The sequence below is a fragment of the Pteropus medius genome, unplaced genomic scaffold, assembly GCF_902729225.1.
Source record: "Pteropus medius unplaced genomic scaffold, Ma_sr-lr_union100, whole genome shotgun sequence".
Lineage (NCBI taxonomy): Eukaryota > Metazoa > Chordata > Mammalia > Chiroptera > Pteropodidae > Pteropus > Pteropus medius.
The window spans coordinates 17584535-17601515 of record NW_024349803.1 but is presented as its reverse complement, the minus strand read 5'-3'; the positions used below and the strand labels follow the sequence as shown (position 1 = coordinate 17601515).

At 38.9% G+C, this 16981-nt stretch overlaps 1 protein-coding gene and 1 pseudogene across 1 annotated transcript in view; one reads left to right on the top strand and one right to left on the bottom strand.

Annotated features, from left to right (window-relative positions):
- Nucleotides 1-16981, bottom strand: part of KIF15 (kinesin family member 15) — a 51736-nt gene that overhangs the window by 15242 nt on the left and 19513 nt on the right. Inside the window, exons 11-25 of the mRNA XM_039837491.1 lie at nt 15598-15721; nt 15001-15077; nt 14563-14772; nt 13561-13738; nt 11889-12030; nt 11004-11145; nt 7896-8093; nt 6964-7071; nt 6469-6574; nt 5403-5568; nt 2802-2952; nt 2506-2591; nt 1499-1568; nt 1057-1143; nt 355-459 (exon numbers count right to left, since the gene is read on the bottom strand). Of these exons, the coding sequence (XP_039693425.1) occupies nt 355-459; nt 1057-1143; nt 1499-1568; nt 2506-2591; nt 2802-2952; nt 5403-5568; nt 6469-6574; nt 6964-7071; nt 7896-8093; nt 11004-11145; nt 11889-12030; nt 13561-13738; nt 14563-14772; nt 15001-15077; nt 15598-15721 (1950 nt within the window). The remainder of the gene's footprint in view (nt 1-354; nt 460-1056; nt 1144-1498; nt 1569-2505; nt 2592-2801; nt 2953-5402; nt 5569-6468; nt 6575-6963; nt 7072-7895; nt 8094-11003; nt 11146-11888; nt 12031-13560; nt 13739-14562; nt 14773-15000; nt 15078-15597; nt 15722-16981) is intronic.
- Nucleotides 16447-16564, top strand: LOC120582525 (uncharacterized; annotated as a pseudogene).

Sequence of the window (16981 nt, the reverse complement as noted above, 5' to 3'; positions counted from 1 at the left end):
TCTTCTTGAAACAATTAAGGAACACTATACCCTTCACTATCCGGGCAACAACCGGCCTGTTTCTGAGCTCGTTCAGATCAGCGATTCCCAGCAGTGCACAGAGAACACTGTTCCACGCGCACTGAAATCTGAGCGGCGTGCAGCCTGCACAGCCTCCAGGGACGCGGCCGCGTGCGGCCACAGGAAACGCTCTGCTGGGTCTGCAAACACAGGCCCTGCCGAGCTGTGACCATTATTTCCACATCTGTTTGCCAACAGAATCTTTCTTCTGGTGAAGCATCTGTCAGCCTCTCAAGGAGCCTATGAAGTGTGTCTCACACACAAATTTAGTATCTTGCTGGTGATAGAACTTACATTAATGTCCTTCAGTTCTTGCTTCAGGGCGTCCATGGCTTCTGTCTTCTCACAGGTGGATGTCCTCAGCTCCTGGATCTGGCCCATGAGGTCAGCTACAACTTCCTGAAGAGAACATAAACAATGTCTTCACACTCAATGACATCAAGGAGGTCAGGTCATTTTTAAATGGTAGACTGTTTACCTTTCCTAATAACAGAAGTCAGTTTTATCTTAGCAAAATAATTCACATTACATCAATATTATTAATTTACATTTTAGTGGCTTTATACTACATTATTTAATCACTTGCTTTGATTTTACAAATGAATAAGAGCTAGACATAAATGAAATTTATACCTGATTTTATATTTGGACATACATATTACATTATTCTAGTTAAAGTCAACACCAAGGATTTGAGAATTTGTACATGGGACTCAGAATCAACAAGAAATGGTCACACTAACGGCGTCCTAGTTAAAAGGGGCAAGTTGTGTTTTAGAAATACTGCCATCAAGAGAGATCAAACAGTTTGCGCTTGAAGTTACATGGAAAATTAACGTGAATGAAAGAACTCATTTTCTAGTGACCTTGGAAGATGAACAAGGCCTAAGTGCACACAGAAATGCTAGTTATCGGTCACCCTGGGGGCAGGAGACTGGAATGTTAAAGCAGTGTTTATAAAAGAAATAGAATAATGAAGCTTCGACCTCTACCTACCTTGTCGGCATCTCTAGATCTCTCCAGAGAACTGATAACTTTTTCAGTAGCAGACAAACTCTCTTCTAGTTTCTGTACTTTTGTCATCTATAGGAAAAAAATGTATATTTTTAGAAAAAGGAATTAAATCACATACACTTTAAAAAACGGTTGAAACAGACTTTCATATTGTACAGTGTACACTAGGAATAATATTTGAAAATGATGTTGGGTTAAAAGACAATGATTTTGTGGTCTCCATGGGGAGACCACCAATAATTTATGATAAAAGCCATCTTGGACTTAGAAAAATAAGAACTAAAAAATAATACAACCGACCAAACATTCCATCTTTTTATTATCAATTTTCAACATCTGAAAGCTGAAGTGGTTTGTTATATTCAACTATTTTAGACATCAGAAAAAATTACAAACTTCAAATTTTGGAGTATAGGACAATTACCTGCTGCTCACACTTGGCCATCTCTCTCTGTTTCTCCTGACGGACAGCCTCGAGAACATCTAAAATTTCTCTGGAAGAGAAGAATTATCTTTTACTCATGACCTCATTCAGCGGAAACAGGGGCTGAGTCTGTTTGTGCAGAGGAGATTCGGTGCAACGCAACTAAGCTTCATTAGGCGCTGTAGTCCAGTACGAGTCAGAAACTACTGAATGAGAACTCCTTTTTGTGCCACGGGTTTATTTTTCTTCAGAAAACTTAGGACTCCCTAACATAACATATATCATATAGTGTTTATTTATTACCTAGCTCTCTGTGCTAGAAATGTAAAACTCATGAGGACGGACAGGGATATTCTGGTCACTGTCTTATTTCTAAATGTTCTGGCATTTGCAGAATAGTGCCTGGCTAGTTGGATATCACTAAATGTTTGAATGAATTACTAAATGGTAACTGTGTTTCCTAACTAGATGTATGTATCCACCACTGTGTATCAGGGTCTAGAAGAAAATCTGTCTCATAGTATGAACTCTACAAGTAGCTGCTGATAAACAAATACAAATTCTCATTAGAGTAATAATCATCCGGGTTGGCTGAAGCTAAGAGACTGACAGAGATCACCAAGAAAAAGAACTTGGAAAGAAACGGAAGAAAGACAATAGCATTCATATTAAGAAACAGGAGAAAAAAAAGAGCAGCTAGAAAAAGAATAGTAGAGACAGAAATAAAAATCATTCCCCATCTACTGATAATAAATACTGTGATTTATTAATAGAAGGTCCTGAGTTCTGATCACCACCATTCATTTAAAAAGTACCATAGCTAGTTATTGAATATTTTAAAAAATTAAGTTCCTCGACATAGCCATTTATATAAAGGAATCTGATACTCATATTTTGGAATGCTTTAAAAAAATAACTTTACAGGGTTTTAGCAATTAAAACAAGCTAAAGTATGTGGTAGTAAATTATATTCTAGTCAACTAATGGAAAAGGTAAATAGCACTCACTTAGAACTGTTTTCTTTATCTTCTTCAAATTGTAATAATAATTTATTATTGCGTTCTTTTTCTGCCTCAAAAAGCTCCATCAAATTCTAAAAGACAATGTGACATTAGATTTTAAGTAACTGTTACTAGCAATGTGTAGTCAACAAACACACCGAGTGTCTTCTGTGTGGCTGGCCTACGGGCCAGGCCAGTATAAAAAGTCAGGAGGAGGTCAAAGCAGTGCTTGCCCTGCACGCCACCAAACAGTCACACATCCAGGACAAATTCAAGAATAACCAATACCCTTCTTAACTTACATTCAGATCAGATTTCAGAGTTTCGTTTTCTTTTTTGCAGTTTTGGAGGTTTTTTGAAAGTTGGTCAATTTCAAACTTCATTACTTCTTGTAAGTTTTCATAGGAATCCTGTAGGCAGGCTTTGCTCTCAAGAAGCTTTTCATTTTCTAATCTTTATCAGGAAAACATTTTTACAATCGTAAATATAAACATTAAATGTAGTTCTGCTAGTCAGATTATCTGCAGTTCAGTTTATCCCATCGACAGACCATTCCCAACCTACAGAGATCCTGACTGATGTAAAGCTCCTCGAGAACTTACGTAAAATGTCCGTGATGCAAAAAATTATGAGACAGACTGGACCATGGCGTAGTGTGATGGGGACGGAAAAGACAGGGTGTGAGCCTGTAGCCATCCTCTATCCTCATTTTTTTCTCCCATGGTTTCAACCAGACATGCTTCACTGACTGGTGATTTAGAGCGATGAGACTCATTTAGGGGGTTCTCGACCTAACCCTCACGTAACCTAGGGACCGGCCATCAGTTTAGTTTTGTTGATAGCTCAATTCTATCCGTTCATCACAGTCTCCCAACTCTAGGAAGGCTTTCTAAGATGCCAAATGTGGCTTTGATCTGAGCAACAGAGTAAACTCCCTCTGGATAAACCGACTTTTTTATTCAATTATTAGTTACTACTTTTCAGGGTTTCATCCTCTTACTCTGCTCCCCAACATGCTATGTGACATGCCCAAACGTCCAGAGCTCAGCCAAGAAGCAGTAAACAATGAACCTGATCTGTGGACCATCCAAAACAGATGTCCCAGCTTCTATACAGATTATTAGACATGGGTCTGTTTTACTGACCGAAAGCAGAGCGGAAGCAGCAAATTGCTATAAACAGTTGCTAAAGATAGATGTAAAGACAACAGATAGGAGAGAGGGGGAACATGTGCATTCATGACGCAGACTGTATATATAAAGCAGGCAAAACAATTGAAGAAACACAGGGTATTGTGCACGGAGAGCCACAATGGAGTATAAGCGGCCCAATAAGTGATGTTAAACCTGAGGTACCGAGAACAATTAAATTATGTCCAACTTAAAAAGCAAGGAAAGCTCAATATTTTTAAATATTTTTAAGACAGAATTTAAGTACATAGCCAAATACAGAGAATTAACATTTTAGATCTAGTTCAACTCTTACATGTAAACATGAGGAAATTAAGACCCAATAAGATTAGTGGAGTGACTTTCAAAACAAAATCCCACAGAATTAGTTGATGACAGAGCCAGGATTAGATTCAGTGATTCCAATATTAAAAGCAAATGCCAGGTGTAAGAAAAACCAACAGTGCACTTGTGATAAATGACAACCGACCGGCAGCCTTGGTGCTGGGAAAACAGTGCGGGGGTGAGTGATGGAGGCTGTACTGACCCAGCTCATGCCCCTCTCTAAAGGGAAAGGGTGATTCAAACAGCACGTGATGGTTGCCATGCAGGAATGTGGGCCCTGTGCCACCAAACTGATTTTTAAGAGGAAGCCGAAATATGAATTTTTATAAGAAAACTCTCATTTTTAAAAATGCTATGCTAAATTTTTTTTAAAAACCACACTGTGCAAGCCCACTAAAAACACGTCTAGGAATAGATCTGGCCTGCAGATCTCGAGTTTTCTTACTCTATTTTAATTCCTTGTTGTTTAATTCCTTGTTGAAAACACTCAGAGTTACAGATTTTAGTTTCTGCAATTCCTATAAAAATTAAATTCAAGGTTGTCTATTTGCAGCTTTTCTAGATTGAGCAGTCACAATCATATCACTCTCATGGCATCACATACAAAATGTCCATTATTAATTATTGCCATAGATCCGGGAGACAGTTATTAAAAACACAAAATGGTTTTAAGTTGTTTTACAAAAGGCTGAAATTAGCAAGGGAAAAAAACAGTGAAAACAAACAATTTACGTCTTAGATTACTTGCCTAACCAGCCAGCCTCGAGAGAGTTACTGTGGGCAGCGGTGACAACCACTGATTTGGTCTACCTTAACTATCCCTTCTTCTAATAAGAGCACACCTTTCTCTCTGGAACAGGCACATCACCTGTGTTGGGCTAACACCACCTCACACTCTTGGTATGACTGGTCCAAAGGTAAGCAGATGACCCATGCAAGGCCAATGCAAATTCTCCCTAGGACTGACAGATGGCTGTTGGCAGAGCGGATTTCTTCGCAGGGGTGGTTATGCTAGGAGACGGAATATGGAGCAGTAAGGCGGTCTGTTCCCTGTTACGTGGAGGAAGGCCCTCAACAGTAGGACAGAATGAGGGAAACGCAGAGAGAAGCAGAGCAGGGACTGAGAGAGACTGAGAGAGACTGAGAGAGACTGAGAGAGACAGGGAGAGACAGGGAGAGACAGAGAGAGAATGCGCACTGACAGTGTGAGACTCAATTCCGTTTGTTCCTGAAATTAAAATCACCTCTGGGGTTCCCAATGCCGTGAACCAACAGATTACCTTTTCATGTGTTTAACTAGTTTGAGTTGGGCTTACAGCACTTGCACGTCAAGTAGTCCTGGGTTACAGGCCAATCAGGCAACGTGAAACCATAACAGAACAACTCTACCTGACATTCTCTAGTTGAAGCTGAATATGCATGTGTCTTTCGGAAAGGCTGTTCAGTTCTTTCTCCTGACTCTCTCTGAATGAACTATACTCCAGCTTCACCGAAGACAGCTCCTTGTCTGCAGAATGAAGAACTACTCGCAGGTCATGCACCTCACTTTTCAAAACTAAAAAGCAAACAAAATAAATCCTCAACAAGCTTCTCTACACTTATTTTTTTACTAAGTAGGCAAATAAATGCCATAGGTATCTTCACACAATCAGCAAAACAAGTTGGAGAAACCATATTCAGTAAAGATGTTGAACAACGAAGCAGAGGGAACTAGGAGCTCTGAGATTTCTATTTTCTTCCTCTCCCTTGTTCATGGTTTTTGTTATCATTTCTACCAGAAAAGGAAGAGTTAACATCTACCTGTCTCTGACTTGTAGGTCATTTGATTTTCTACATTTCTCGTGTAGAATGTGCATCAAAATTCAATATAAGGGGGGAAAAATCAAGAGATTTAACATTTTAAGTGACCTAATCTTACTTATCAAAAATCCCTTGGAAATGTGCCAGAACTTTCCAAAGTAAATTAAAAACTTTACTTCCAATTGGAAGTAAAAATTAAGTAACTTCTTAGATCAAAGAAAATAGAACAGCTGTCTTTTTTGTTTTAGCTTTATTATAAACAACTGCAAATACTTTGATGAAAGGAAAAATAAACTAGAAAAAAACCGTGGGAACCAAATGATAAACCCACATCTACGCATATACACCAAAACATAACTTACGGTTTATTTCTCATTATTAAAATATGACTCATCTTATGAATTCATGATACTTCACTTTCAAAGCAATATTAAAACTATAAGCAAACAGTTGTATCGTTTGTGAGAAGTCCTGAAGCAAATTAGCCTTTATGATGTTGCCATGACTTACCACTGCCATGCGAACTCAATTCAGTTGTCTAATTAAAACAAACAAACCACCAACCAAAAACACAGGGACAAGATTTATCCATATAAGTAAAAAGATACCGAGTTACAGTATTCAGATGACGAAACGCCCAGCTGTTCACACTTACAGTCATTCTTCGTTTGAGTGTCCCGAAGCTGCTTTTCAAGGAGGTTCAACTGTGAAAGATGCTCCTGCTGCTGTTTGGTCCAGTCAGTTCTCTCTGATGAGAAAAGCTGCGGGAAAGAGAGCAATTTGCTGGAAAAGGAATACTGGCGTGCCGAGACGCGCTCCAAATCATTACCTTGTTTCCGCTTTTCAGATCTAGATCTAAGGTCTCTGACCAGAAGAAAGTCAACTGTCGCCACAACTACAGTGAGGGAAGAAGGATCGCCGCGAGCCCCTGAACTGTCCAGACAAACAGCACGGGCCCGCTGGCAATGCCGAGGGCCAGAACTCAGACTAGCGATGTGTGTCTCATTGTCGGAGTAGCATGCGGAGTAACAAAGTAGAGAACACAACTCAAATCGGCCCGACTGAGGCTCTGTGAAGTCATTTTCTTCCTATAGACTCTCCCTTTGACGATGCGTTTCCCACACTTCTGGGGCCATGCTCTGGGTCTTACCTCCTGCATTTGTGTGGAATGGTGTTCCAGTTTGTCAATGTGCTGCTGAAGCTTTAGGTTCTTGTGCTCTTCCTCGTCCAACTTGACTTGAACGGCACTCATTTGTTCCTGTAACACAAAAACTTCAGTTGTCAAAAATTCTTTTAATGAAAATCTCAAGCATTCCACCATTTCTTCTGCATTAAAAAAAAAAAAAAAAAAAACAGAACTCAAAACCTCATGAAGACAAAGGTATCAAAGGCCAGTTTGGAGCCAGAAAACAACTTTAAAAGACTATACTTATGACTTCTCATATTTCAGAATTACATTTGTGGTCCATCAAAGTGGGCAATTTGAAAGACAAAGGAAAGAAGTGATTAAAACTAAAGTCACGAATTAAACCGTAGAACAATCTAGAGACCACTGAGCTTTCTCAGGATTGTATGGAGTGACTTCACCAGGAAGGCCTCCACGCTTTAAAAAGGACAAAACTTTGGAATTTGGGGTGGTCTGGCTCACTCTAAGTTTTACTAGACAGTAGGAAAACCTTTAAAAATTAAAGAAATCACCAGAATTCTGAGACAAACAAATTTCACATTATTTCAAATATATCAAAAGCTGTCTAAAATTTCATCTGTAATAAGATTCAACTATTTTAACTTTCTTTAGCAGATACAGCATTGTGCCATATAAACCAGTTCTGCAGCTTGCAACTAGTGGCAACTGGTCTTTTTACATATGAGAGACCTAAAGCCCCAGGAGATTACAGAGTGACTTGCTAAATGAATTAAAAGAACTAGAGTAGGCTGATTTGTAAGCCAGGGACCTTTACACATCCACACTTAAAAAGATACTAAACAAGTCTGAATACACCAGTTATAGAGTTAAAATAATAAGGAAAATTTGTTTAAATGAATGTCTAATTATTAATTTTTTCTAAAACTAAATATTACCTGCACCAATCTAAGCTCCTCAGAAATGGCCTCAAAAGCTTGTTCATTCATCTCAGGTGGAATTGGCTCATTTAAGATGTCATTATCTAATTTGCTAGAATTCTGAGTGTGCATGGCGCCAAAGCTCCCCGTCTCAGGGCTTAATTTTGATACTGGCCGAGACCAAAGTTGATAAGCCTTGGTTGGTGTAGTTATAATCTGCAGCAAAAAGTTATGGAAAACGACATTAGTACACATAAAAAAAAAAAATACCATATTTAGTAATTCGGTGAACACAGAGGATAAAATTGCAATTCTATTCATCAAATAGAGGCAGCACAGAAACAAATGGAAAACAAGTAGAAACAAATATCAATTCAATGCAGTCTCAAGCAAAATTCCAGTTAGATTTAGAAAAAAGAAACTTGATAGGCTGATTCCAAACTTCATACAAAGAATAAATGTGTAAGAAGAGACAACTAAAAAAGGAACAAATTGGGAAGACTTCGCTGGACAATAGAAAAATACATTATAGGGTAGGGTCATTTTAAAAGTGATTAGCATATGAATAGTCAAATAAACATTGAAAGAAAATACAAAGTCCAGAAATAGACAATTTATATGTGCAAAGTTCAAATTAGTGAGAAAAACAGAGACTTATTAAGTTAAATCCTTATTTCATACCACTCAAAAGTAAAACAGCAGATGCATTAAACATCTCAATGAAAAACAGTTATAAAAGAAAGTGGAATATACTGATGACCTTGACATTGTCTGGGCCTTTAAAAATGAATAAAAGAAGTCATAAAGTTAAACGATCAATAAATCTGGCTGTATCAAAATTTTAAAACTTCTGTGTAACGAAAGTGTCACATACAAGGATAACAAGCAACATGATGGCAGAATATATTGGCGCTGGGCATAACAAAAGTTTAACATAAAAATTCCTACAAATCAGAAAAAATAAGTAAACTAGTAAGAAAATAGACTCTTTATTCATAGAAAAAGGAAATGCAAATGGACAACAAACATAGGAAAATACATTTGACCTCACTAGAAATGAGGAAAATGAAAATCAAAACCTTAACAAGATGCCATTTTTCACCCATCAGACTGTCAAACAGTAAAGAGCCTGACAATGCCCGTTCTAGGGGCCAGTGCTAGGGAATGAGTGCTCCCTGACTTCCTGGGAAGGCACAGGGTGAGGCCACCTGGAGGGGCCAGTCAGCAGAACTGACTCCAAACTGAGATGTCCTAACACTACCACTTCTCCCTCATAGGAGGAGAAGCCAGAGAATGCTTGCACGGGAAACCACCTAAATAAACCACGGTCATCCAAAACATGGAAGCCTAGGTTTAAGATGAGGTAGAGCTCTACGTACTAGTTAACACAGAAAGATCCAAGGCATATCCATCTCTGAGTTAACAAAGGCCCACTGTGGAATAACATATGTAGGACGATACCACTTATTTTTAAAAACAAAGCACAACAAAAAAAGGTCTGTTAAAGAATTCTACACATCTTTCTCAGTCCATGTACATTTATTCTACAAAACTGTTAAGACAAAGGATTCCCAAGCTGGGAACACATTGCCCGGGGTGAGGGGTGAAGGGCTAGATCAGACCCAGACTGGCAGTGCTGCTCCGTGGGAACTTTAACCCAAACTTGTATACAGAGGTCTATTTTTTGAAACAAGGAAAATGTATTCGTAAAGCACTCACATAATTAAAAATGAACAACGAAAGATCTGAAGTGCTGTGTTATTCTTGGTAAACCTTTTAATCCTTTGTCCTGTTTGCTCAGCTATAAACCGAAGTAGCACTAGAGGGTCACAGTGCTTCAAGATCTGTAATTCCATCGTGCTAAAAGACTACAGACACAAATTATAAAACACCTGGAAATAGTCTACAAGTATTTAAAAGGAATATTCCACACAGATTTTGAAGACTATCTTTTTTTTTAAAAAGCAAAGAAAAATATTCTACCTTTATAAGAAAAAATAGCAATTCTCAGGTTAAACAAATCATGATATATGCATACAACATTCTTGTGCAGCTGCTTAAACAAACAAAAACCAAACGGAGAGAAGGTTCTTTTTTCCCTTGAGATATGGGATAAAATCAAAAATATCTGTTAAGTTCAAAAAAAAAAACAAAAAAACAAGGTGTAGAATGATGTGTATGTATCATATGGTAATATTTGTGTAAAGTAAAAAAAAAAAAAAAAAGAAAACAAAACCCCCAAAAACTTGGTGACACTGAATCCCTCCAAATAGGTTTCTGGCTGGCTGGAAGGGTAGCAGACGGAAAGAGACTTGTCACTGTATACTCTGTACCTTTAAATATTCCAGTCGTGTGATTAACTATTCACATGGATGAATAAAATTACTTTTAAAAGCAGTTTCTTATTAAGTGACACAAAAAACATCAGTGTTAAAGGTAGCCGTTAGGGATAAACATTATTTATGATAAAGTTTCAGATGTATAAGGAAAGCGTTTTTTGGCATTCAGAGCATTTAGTACAAAAAGCTCAAATCGCGAGCAGCAGCACCTTCTTAATCTTTTGCTTTTCTGTGTATTCTCTTTCCTCGATCTCAGGTGTCCAGCTTTTTTCCTTTATGAGGCTCTGGTTGTTTGCGGGGGAAACCCTCCTATTAACACCACTGTTACCCTTGATCCTTTCATGGTCTTTGTCTTTAGGATTTCTATCCTTCCAGGGCAAACTGAGCACACGATGCCTTATAGCAACATATACCACTTACAGAGACCTACCAGGGGCCGGGCACTTTACTATCTCATTTAATGCTCTAAAAAACCTAAAAAACCATTAAATTATCCTCACCTCCAATTCAGAGACAACAAATATGAGGCTCAGAAGTTAGGAAACCCTGCCAAAGAAGGGTAGTAGCAGATCAGAACTTGAACCCAGGTCTGACGCCTCGGTGTATTTTGTCCTATGCCGCCCTGTCTGTCAGGGGTTCTACATCGGAACACCAGAACTGGCATCACCCTAGGTTAACTGCCTACAAGGGGATCTATCTGTATCTGGAGAGAACCTGTGCAGACTCCATTATTAACAAAATGAGACAGCAGTGATTTAAGACTGAAGTATTGCTTCGGATTACCTACCTTTAGTGTTTCAGCATGAATTTTATTCAGCTGAGAGACTTCTTGTCGCTTGCATGCTTTTGTTGCTTCCAAAAGGTTTTCAAGATTAAGGTTCGCTTTTTGCAAAGACTGAAGCTCTGATTCTAATTCTAGCTGCCTTTTCCTAATAGATATTAAATTGAGCGTTTTAGGTAATAAGTAATGTCATACATGTGTAGAGTACTTTACAGTTTATATTCATGCATAACTTTACAGTTATCTCTTTAAATCAGAGGTAGTCTTAGATTATTACCCTCATTTTCCAACGGGGTAAAATACAGCTCAGAGACTGATGACTGTTTAAGGTGTTCAACTAGCAAATGGCAGAGCTCTATTTCAGAAGCCCAAACAGTCCATGCTGGTTCCACATGTGATGTTATTTTTAAAACAAACACTTCTTTATATTTTAGAATAGGATTAATCTTAGCTATAATATGAATGTGGTTTATCTTTGTTTTCATTACATAAAGAGCATCAAGTAAGAATATTAACAATTCTGAAATTTCTAAAAACCCACACTTAATTCAAAACAACAGTGATTTAATTTGGTGGCCAGATTAGGAATTTTCTATGTAAGTTCAACAGACATTCAGCTCAACAGGTATATCCTGTAAAACATTCACATTGTCATTAAATACACTACTAAAGAGCTAGAAGGTTGTGCCAATTATGCCTCAATTTAAAAACAATAAGTTAAAAAAAATTTGAAACAAGCCCTTTTCCCTCATGTCAAAACAAGTTAGTTGCTATATGAGAATTTAATATTTAAAGTAAAATGCTCAATGAAATTGTCACTGTCAAACTCTAAAACAAATTAACACTAAAAGATATTAAATAGATAAGCATGAATGTGTATTTACACTTTACCTAGTTAGTTCTTTGAATTCTTCATACTCTTGCTTTGAATTATTCAGCTCTGTCTGAATTTGCAGGAGTTGTGCTTTTAACTTCTCCGTGTTTGCTAATGAAATTGGTTCTTTTGCAACTTTAGGAGAGAATCCTTGCTGACCTGATAATAAGGAAACGACTTGGTCATTGAAAGACAAAAATAACAGAATACATTTTCTAGGTTCTCTGCCAGGTATTTGCTTTGAAGCACAAGGAGGAAAAATGAGAAATGGTTGGAAGGTGGACCCTAAAATACGAGAGCCTATAACTCAGCAGGAGACATAAGATACGATACAGTGTGGTAAAGAATATAAGAAGTTGTTTTTGAGAAGCTAGAAGCCACAGGATGGAGAGGCATATTTAAGGCAACACCATTAGGAGCAAGAGCCAACAATGCTGAAGTATAACGCACACAGCGCTGGAGAGGAAACGCCACCAGGGGAACCTGGCAGGAATTAGTGCTCCAATTCGGCTAATGTTAAGAGTCAATGAATTTTAGGAAAGGAGACAAACAGCAAAGGCAGCAACGTGAAAGGATTTGGTATCATCTGCCAGGTAAAAAAAGATTAGTTTTCAGGGATTATTTAGAAAACTGACTATGTTGAAGAGCGTTCCACTGAGTTTCAGTGAGGAAAAATTTGATCACGTCACAGCTGTCGAAAGAATGCTATATGTTTTGAAGACGGTGAGGTCCAGAAATGACCATTATTAACTTTCATAGGCAGTAAGTAAAGGTACAACTGAGGCCAAAATTGCCAACGAAATACAGAGCATTACAGAGAAAATAAGTGAAATAAACAGAAAAACTGATTTTAACTTCGCATCTAAAATCTTAGTCTCTCCACAACCCAAATACTTAGAGAATTTTATTCTTTAATTAAGTCATAATGGAAAGGAAGAAGGCTTTGAAAAGGAAATTTTAAAAAGCAAGGAGACAAACAGGCTTCTTTGAGCACAGAATAAAAAGATTAGAACTTGCTCAATTTCAACCAAAACAGAAACAAAGGCTGAGATAGAATATGATAAAAGACCGTGAAAATATTCACACTAAAAATGGAGCAAATATAGACTGCTACCAAACCCCAGAGCATTTAACAATAGCTGCCAAGCCTGTAGGTTAGATTCAGTACTAACTAAACCACGTTTCACAAAGTAAAAGTAAACTTATGGAAATATTGTATATAACTAACAGCGTACGCTGGCAAATGTGACCAGTGACCACAACACCAGGACTGAAACACGCTGCTGGGTGGACCATGAGTCCGATCACACCGACATCTCTCACCATACAGACCTTAATCAGGTGGACAAACATCTCACCTCCACGTTCATCACGTTGTGCTTAATCACACTTTTCATTTCATATACTTAACACGGAAAAATTCTATTTAATAAAATTAAAAATAATATCTGAATCAACCTTTTATCCACAAAAGAGATATATGGTAGCCTACATAATTTAAGACTCTGTGATTTTTGAGAAAAAAGTATAGAAAATGCCTTTTGATAACATAAAAAAATAAGTTCATATATAAGAAATTAGCACCAGGTCTAGAGGCTAAAATGACGACCCCTCCCAATGCAAGGCAATAAAATGGCCTTTAAAACAGGCCCCCTGCCCCAGAAGGCATGTAATACAATCGCTTCTTACTTTTGTCATTTTTCTCTGTGCCAGATACTTCGAAGAAAGCCTTTTCTAGCATCGCAATGGTCTGGGCGTCCATTTCGTGGGCTCTTTTCACAGGCTCTAATAACCTCAGTCTTCTATTCTCCTCCCGGAGGGAATGATTTTCCATAGCATATTTTGCAACTCTGGGGTGGTGCTCTATCTGTGAGCCAGAAGAATTACAGACTTAATGAACAAGTCCTTCTGAAAAGCCGTTAGAAAATGTGAACACCCTGTGCACTGCCGGCAGAGCCTGCTGTGGCCACTGCAGAAAGCAGCTTGGCGTCTGGTCAGAGACTGAGAACGTGCCTATCCCAAGACTCCCGATCTACCTACCACTGGGTCTGCGCCCTTGGAACTCTGACTCAGGCACCTAAGGAGATAAGCACAAGGGCATACACTGTGGCAGACCCTTCGTGCAAAGGGGACTGCTTACGTTAACACAATGAAAAAGTAAGGAAACTCTGCTGATCAGGACTGCAGGCCCTCCGAGATGCACCTCATGCAAAGGGCAAAGTGCAGATAAGGGAGGACGGCAAGCTGCCTTTTGTGTAAAAATATCTATCCATACTAGCTTGAACATGCATGAAACCTCTGGAAAAATATACAAAACTGATCTTCGATTATCTTTGTTTTTTAATGATGTTCCTGTATTAACTCTCTGTCCTTCCCAGGGGAAAGGATAAACAACAAAACTCTAAAGGGCTGAACTGTAAAGAGACTGACTCGGCTAACCACAAGGCCCACTGGGATGAAGTAGGCGTGGCCTGCTAGGGCTGAGTGTTGCCATAGCAATATCACAACTTCCTCCCTATTCCTTTAGGGTTCTATCTACTATTTTAGAAAATGGCAGGAAATAAATGATGCAATCATACTGTCAGTTGAATTCATTTAATACACCTTGCATTGTATTCCATTGTATTCTAAAAATCTGATGACAAATTTATACCTGCCTTGGTAGAAAGAGTGTAAAAGTCATGTACTCACTTGTTCTCGCAAAGTTTGAATCTCGTCTCTTAATTCTGACAGCAAACGATCCTGCTCCTCAGGCAGAAAACTTCCCCGCGATTCCTTGTGGAGTTTCTCCAGGCGCATTATTTGATCCTCTCGGAATTTCACGATCATTTTATTAGACTGAATAAACTTCTCTTTTTTGAGAGTGAGGTCTTCTAATTGGGTAACCTTTTCTACCAGAGACTTAAAAAATTCATAATTTGGTTAAACATGAAAAGTAATGCAGCTTCCCAGAATTTTCACAAACTAAGCAACAAACGCTAACTTTCCATTTAATCTCAAAGGCGAAATTAGATTTTTCACAGCCTTCCTTTAGGTTTTATTTACTGGTGCCATTTATTCCACTCAGAAAGGCACCGCACAGTAAAGCCTAAAATATCTTACATCCACTTTATGTTAATTGTTTCCTACCTTCTTTTCCTGTTCAGATTTCTTAAAGAATAACATTGCCTCTTGGAAATACTTCATGTAATTAGTCTCGTCTTTGTCTGTAATTGATCCAATAAGAAAAGGAAAGGGGAAAAAATGTTTATCTCTCAAATCTGAAGACCAAGCCAAGAGCTAAAACAGCCTTTAACTGACAGCTCTCAATCTAAAAGAATCAAACTATCACCAGATCATAGGTTAACCCAGTCCACATATTAGCTATTCTTTAAAGAAAAATAAGTCTCCCTCATCCTATTTAGTAAATATATCTAGATTACATATAACAGAATCTTAGAAGTAGATCTAAATAAAGTTTATTAGCACGTCGTTGTAGCACTTATTAGAAATGAATTATTCAAAATTATTTCTCCTCCCCCTTCCCACATGTCTCACAGAATTCAGTACCTGGAATCTGTATCTGTAATAGACAGAGTACCATGTTCCTATGTAGGTGAAATAAACAGAAAAATACTTGTGGAAAACTTTGGGTCCCTTGCTGTGTCGTGCCTGTCATCAGAGGGTTCTCACGCTCATGTCCACGCGCGGTCTCCCTCAGGACAGAGAACGCTGTGCTCATCTTACCTGCGGTGAGAAAGCTCTCTGGGAGTACATGTCCTGTGGTTAGCTGGGCCAGCTGTTCTTTGAGCCTCTTCACTTCAGCTTGCAGTTGGCTCACATTTCCTTGGGTGTCTTCATTTACCACCGCCTGTTCAAGAGTTGTTTAATAAGCATTAAAAGGACATTTTCTTTTTTAAGGGATTTCTAAAAGTTTATCTGGAACTTTCTTTCAATTTATTACTTTTTTTTTTTAATGGTGACACTGGTTAATGAAATCCGATAAGTTTCACGTGTCCTAAAAGGACAGTTTTTTTGAGTTGTATAGTCTTGTGTTTATATTTGTTTGTATGATTTGGAGTGACGAACAGCAAACAAAACCGCACTTCCGTCTCACAAACGGTCAAAAGGCCACCGGAACCACAGTGTGCTGGAGCAGAGGGAGCTTCCTTTCTCTGCATTCATAGCCACAGCCAGAGACCCTTTCCCTCCTCCATGACATCCCGCTTAGTTCTTGGCTCTGTTGACCAGCCCTGGGCCCTGCTGGGCTGAGTCCATTACCACCAAGGAAATCCTGTCTAATGACATGAACATACCCTGGGGTCCGACAGCACCTTCCTCCTAAAACGTACGGCACCGTCCCGCGGAGAAGAGCAACTCCTCAGTGGGAATGACCTCTGTCATGGCTCACAATAAGGCGGTGGCGAGCTGCAGGGCTGGCCTGAGCCCCGTCACCGGCAGAAACCTCCCTCCCAAAGGAATTCAACTCTGAACTCCCTAACAGCCATCCTGGAAGGAGGGCTGGTGTGACAGCTCCATCTGTTTTATTACCAGACTTAATGTATTTTAAAGAAATGTCTCTTTAAGAAATTGTCTGCCCATGGCCATGCTACCCTGAACAAGCCCGATCCCATCTGATCTCGGAAGCTAAGCAGGGTCAGGCCTGGTTAGTACTTGGATGAGAGACCACCAAGAAGACCAGGTGCTGTAGATGTAAAAAATAAAAAAATAAAAATAAGGGATTGCAAGCTGACAAGGTCCTTGCAATCTGTGAGGTCAACCAAGGGTTGCCTTGCCTAAAAAAAAAAAAAAAATTCTCTTAAAGAAATGTCTTATTTGAGATGACATCTAGGAGGCTCAGAAAGGCCCACAGACCAACTAGGGGATAATGAGAATGGCAGAGTACAAACCAGATCAAAGGGACCCAGCTGTGAAACACTCAACGCTCCAGTGAGGGAACAAGCCCTCTGACAGCCCCAAGGTCCCCGTGTTCCTTTCTTAAGCCAGGTCTGCCCATTGAGAAAGATTGAAATAGATCACCCTTAAACAGGTCCCAGGTACCCTAGCCACTTTCACTGCAGCAGGGGACTTACCATTGATAGTGACTAGTATAAGGCTCCCCGTTCTGTTG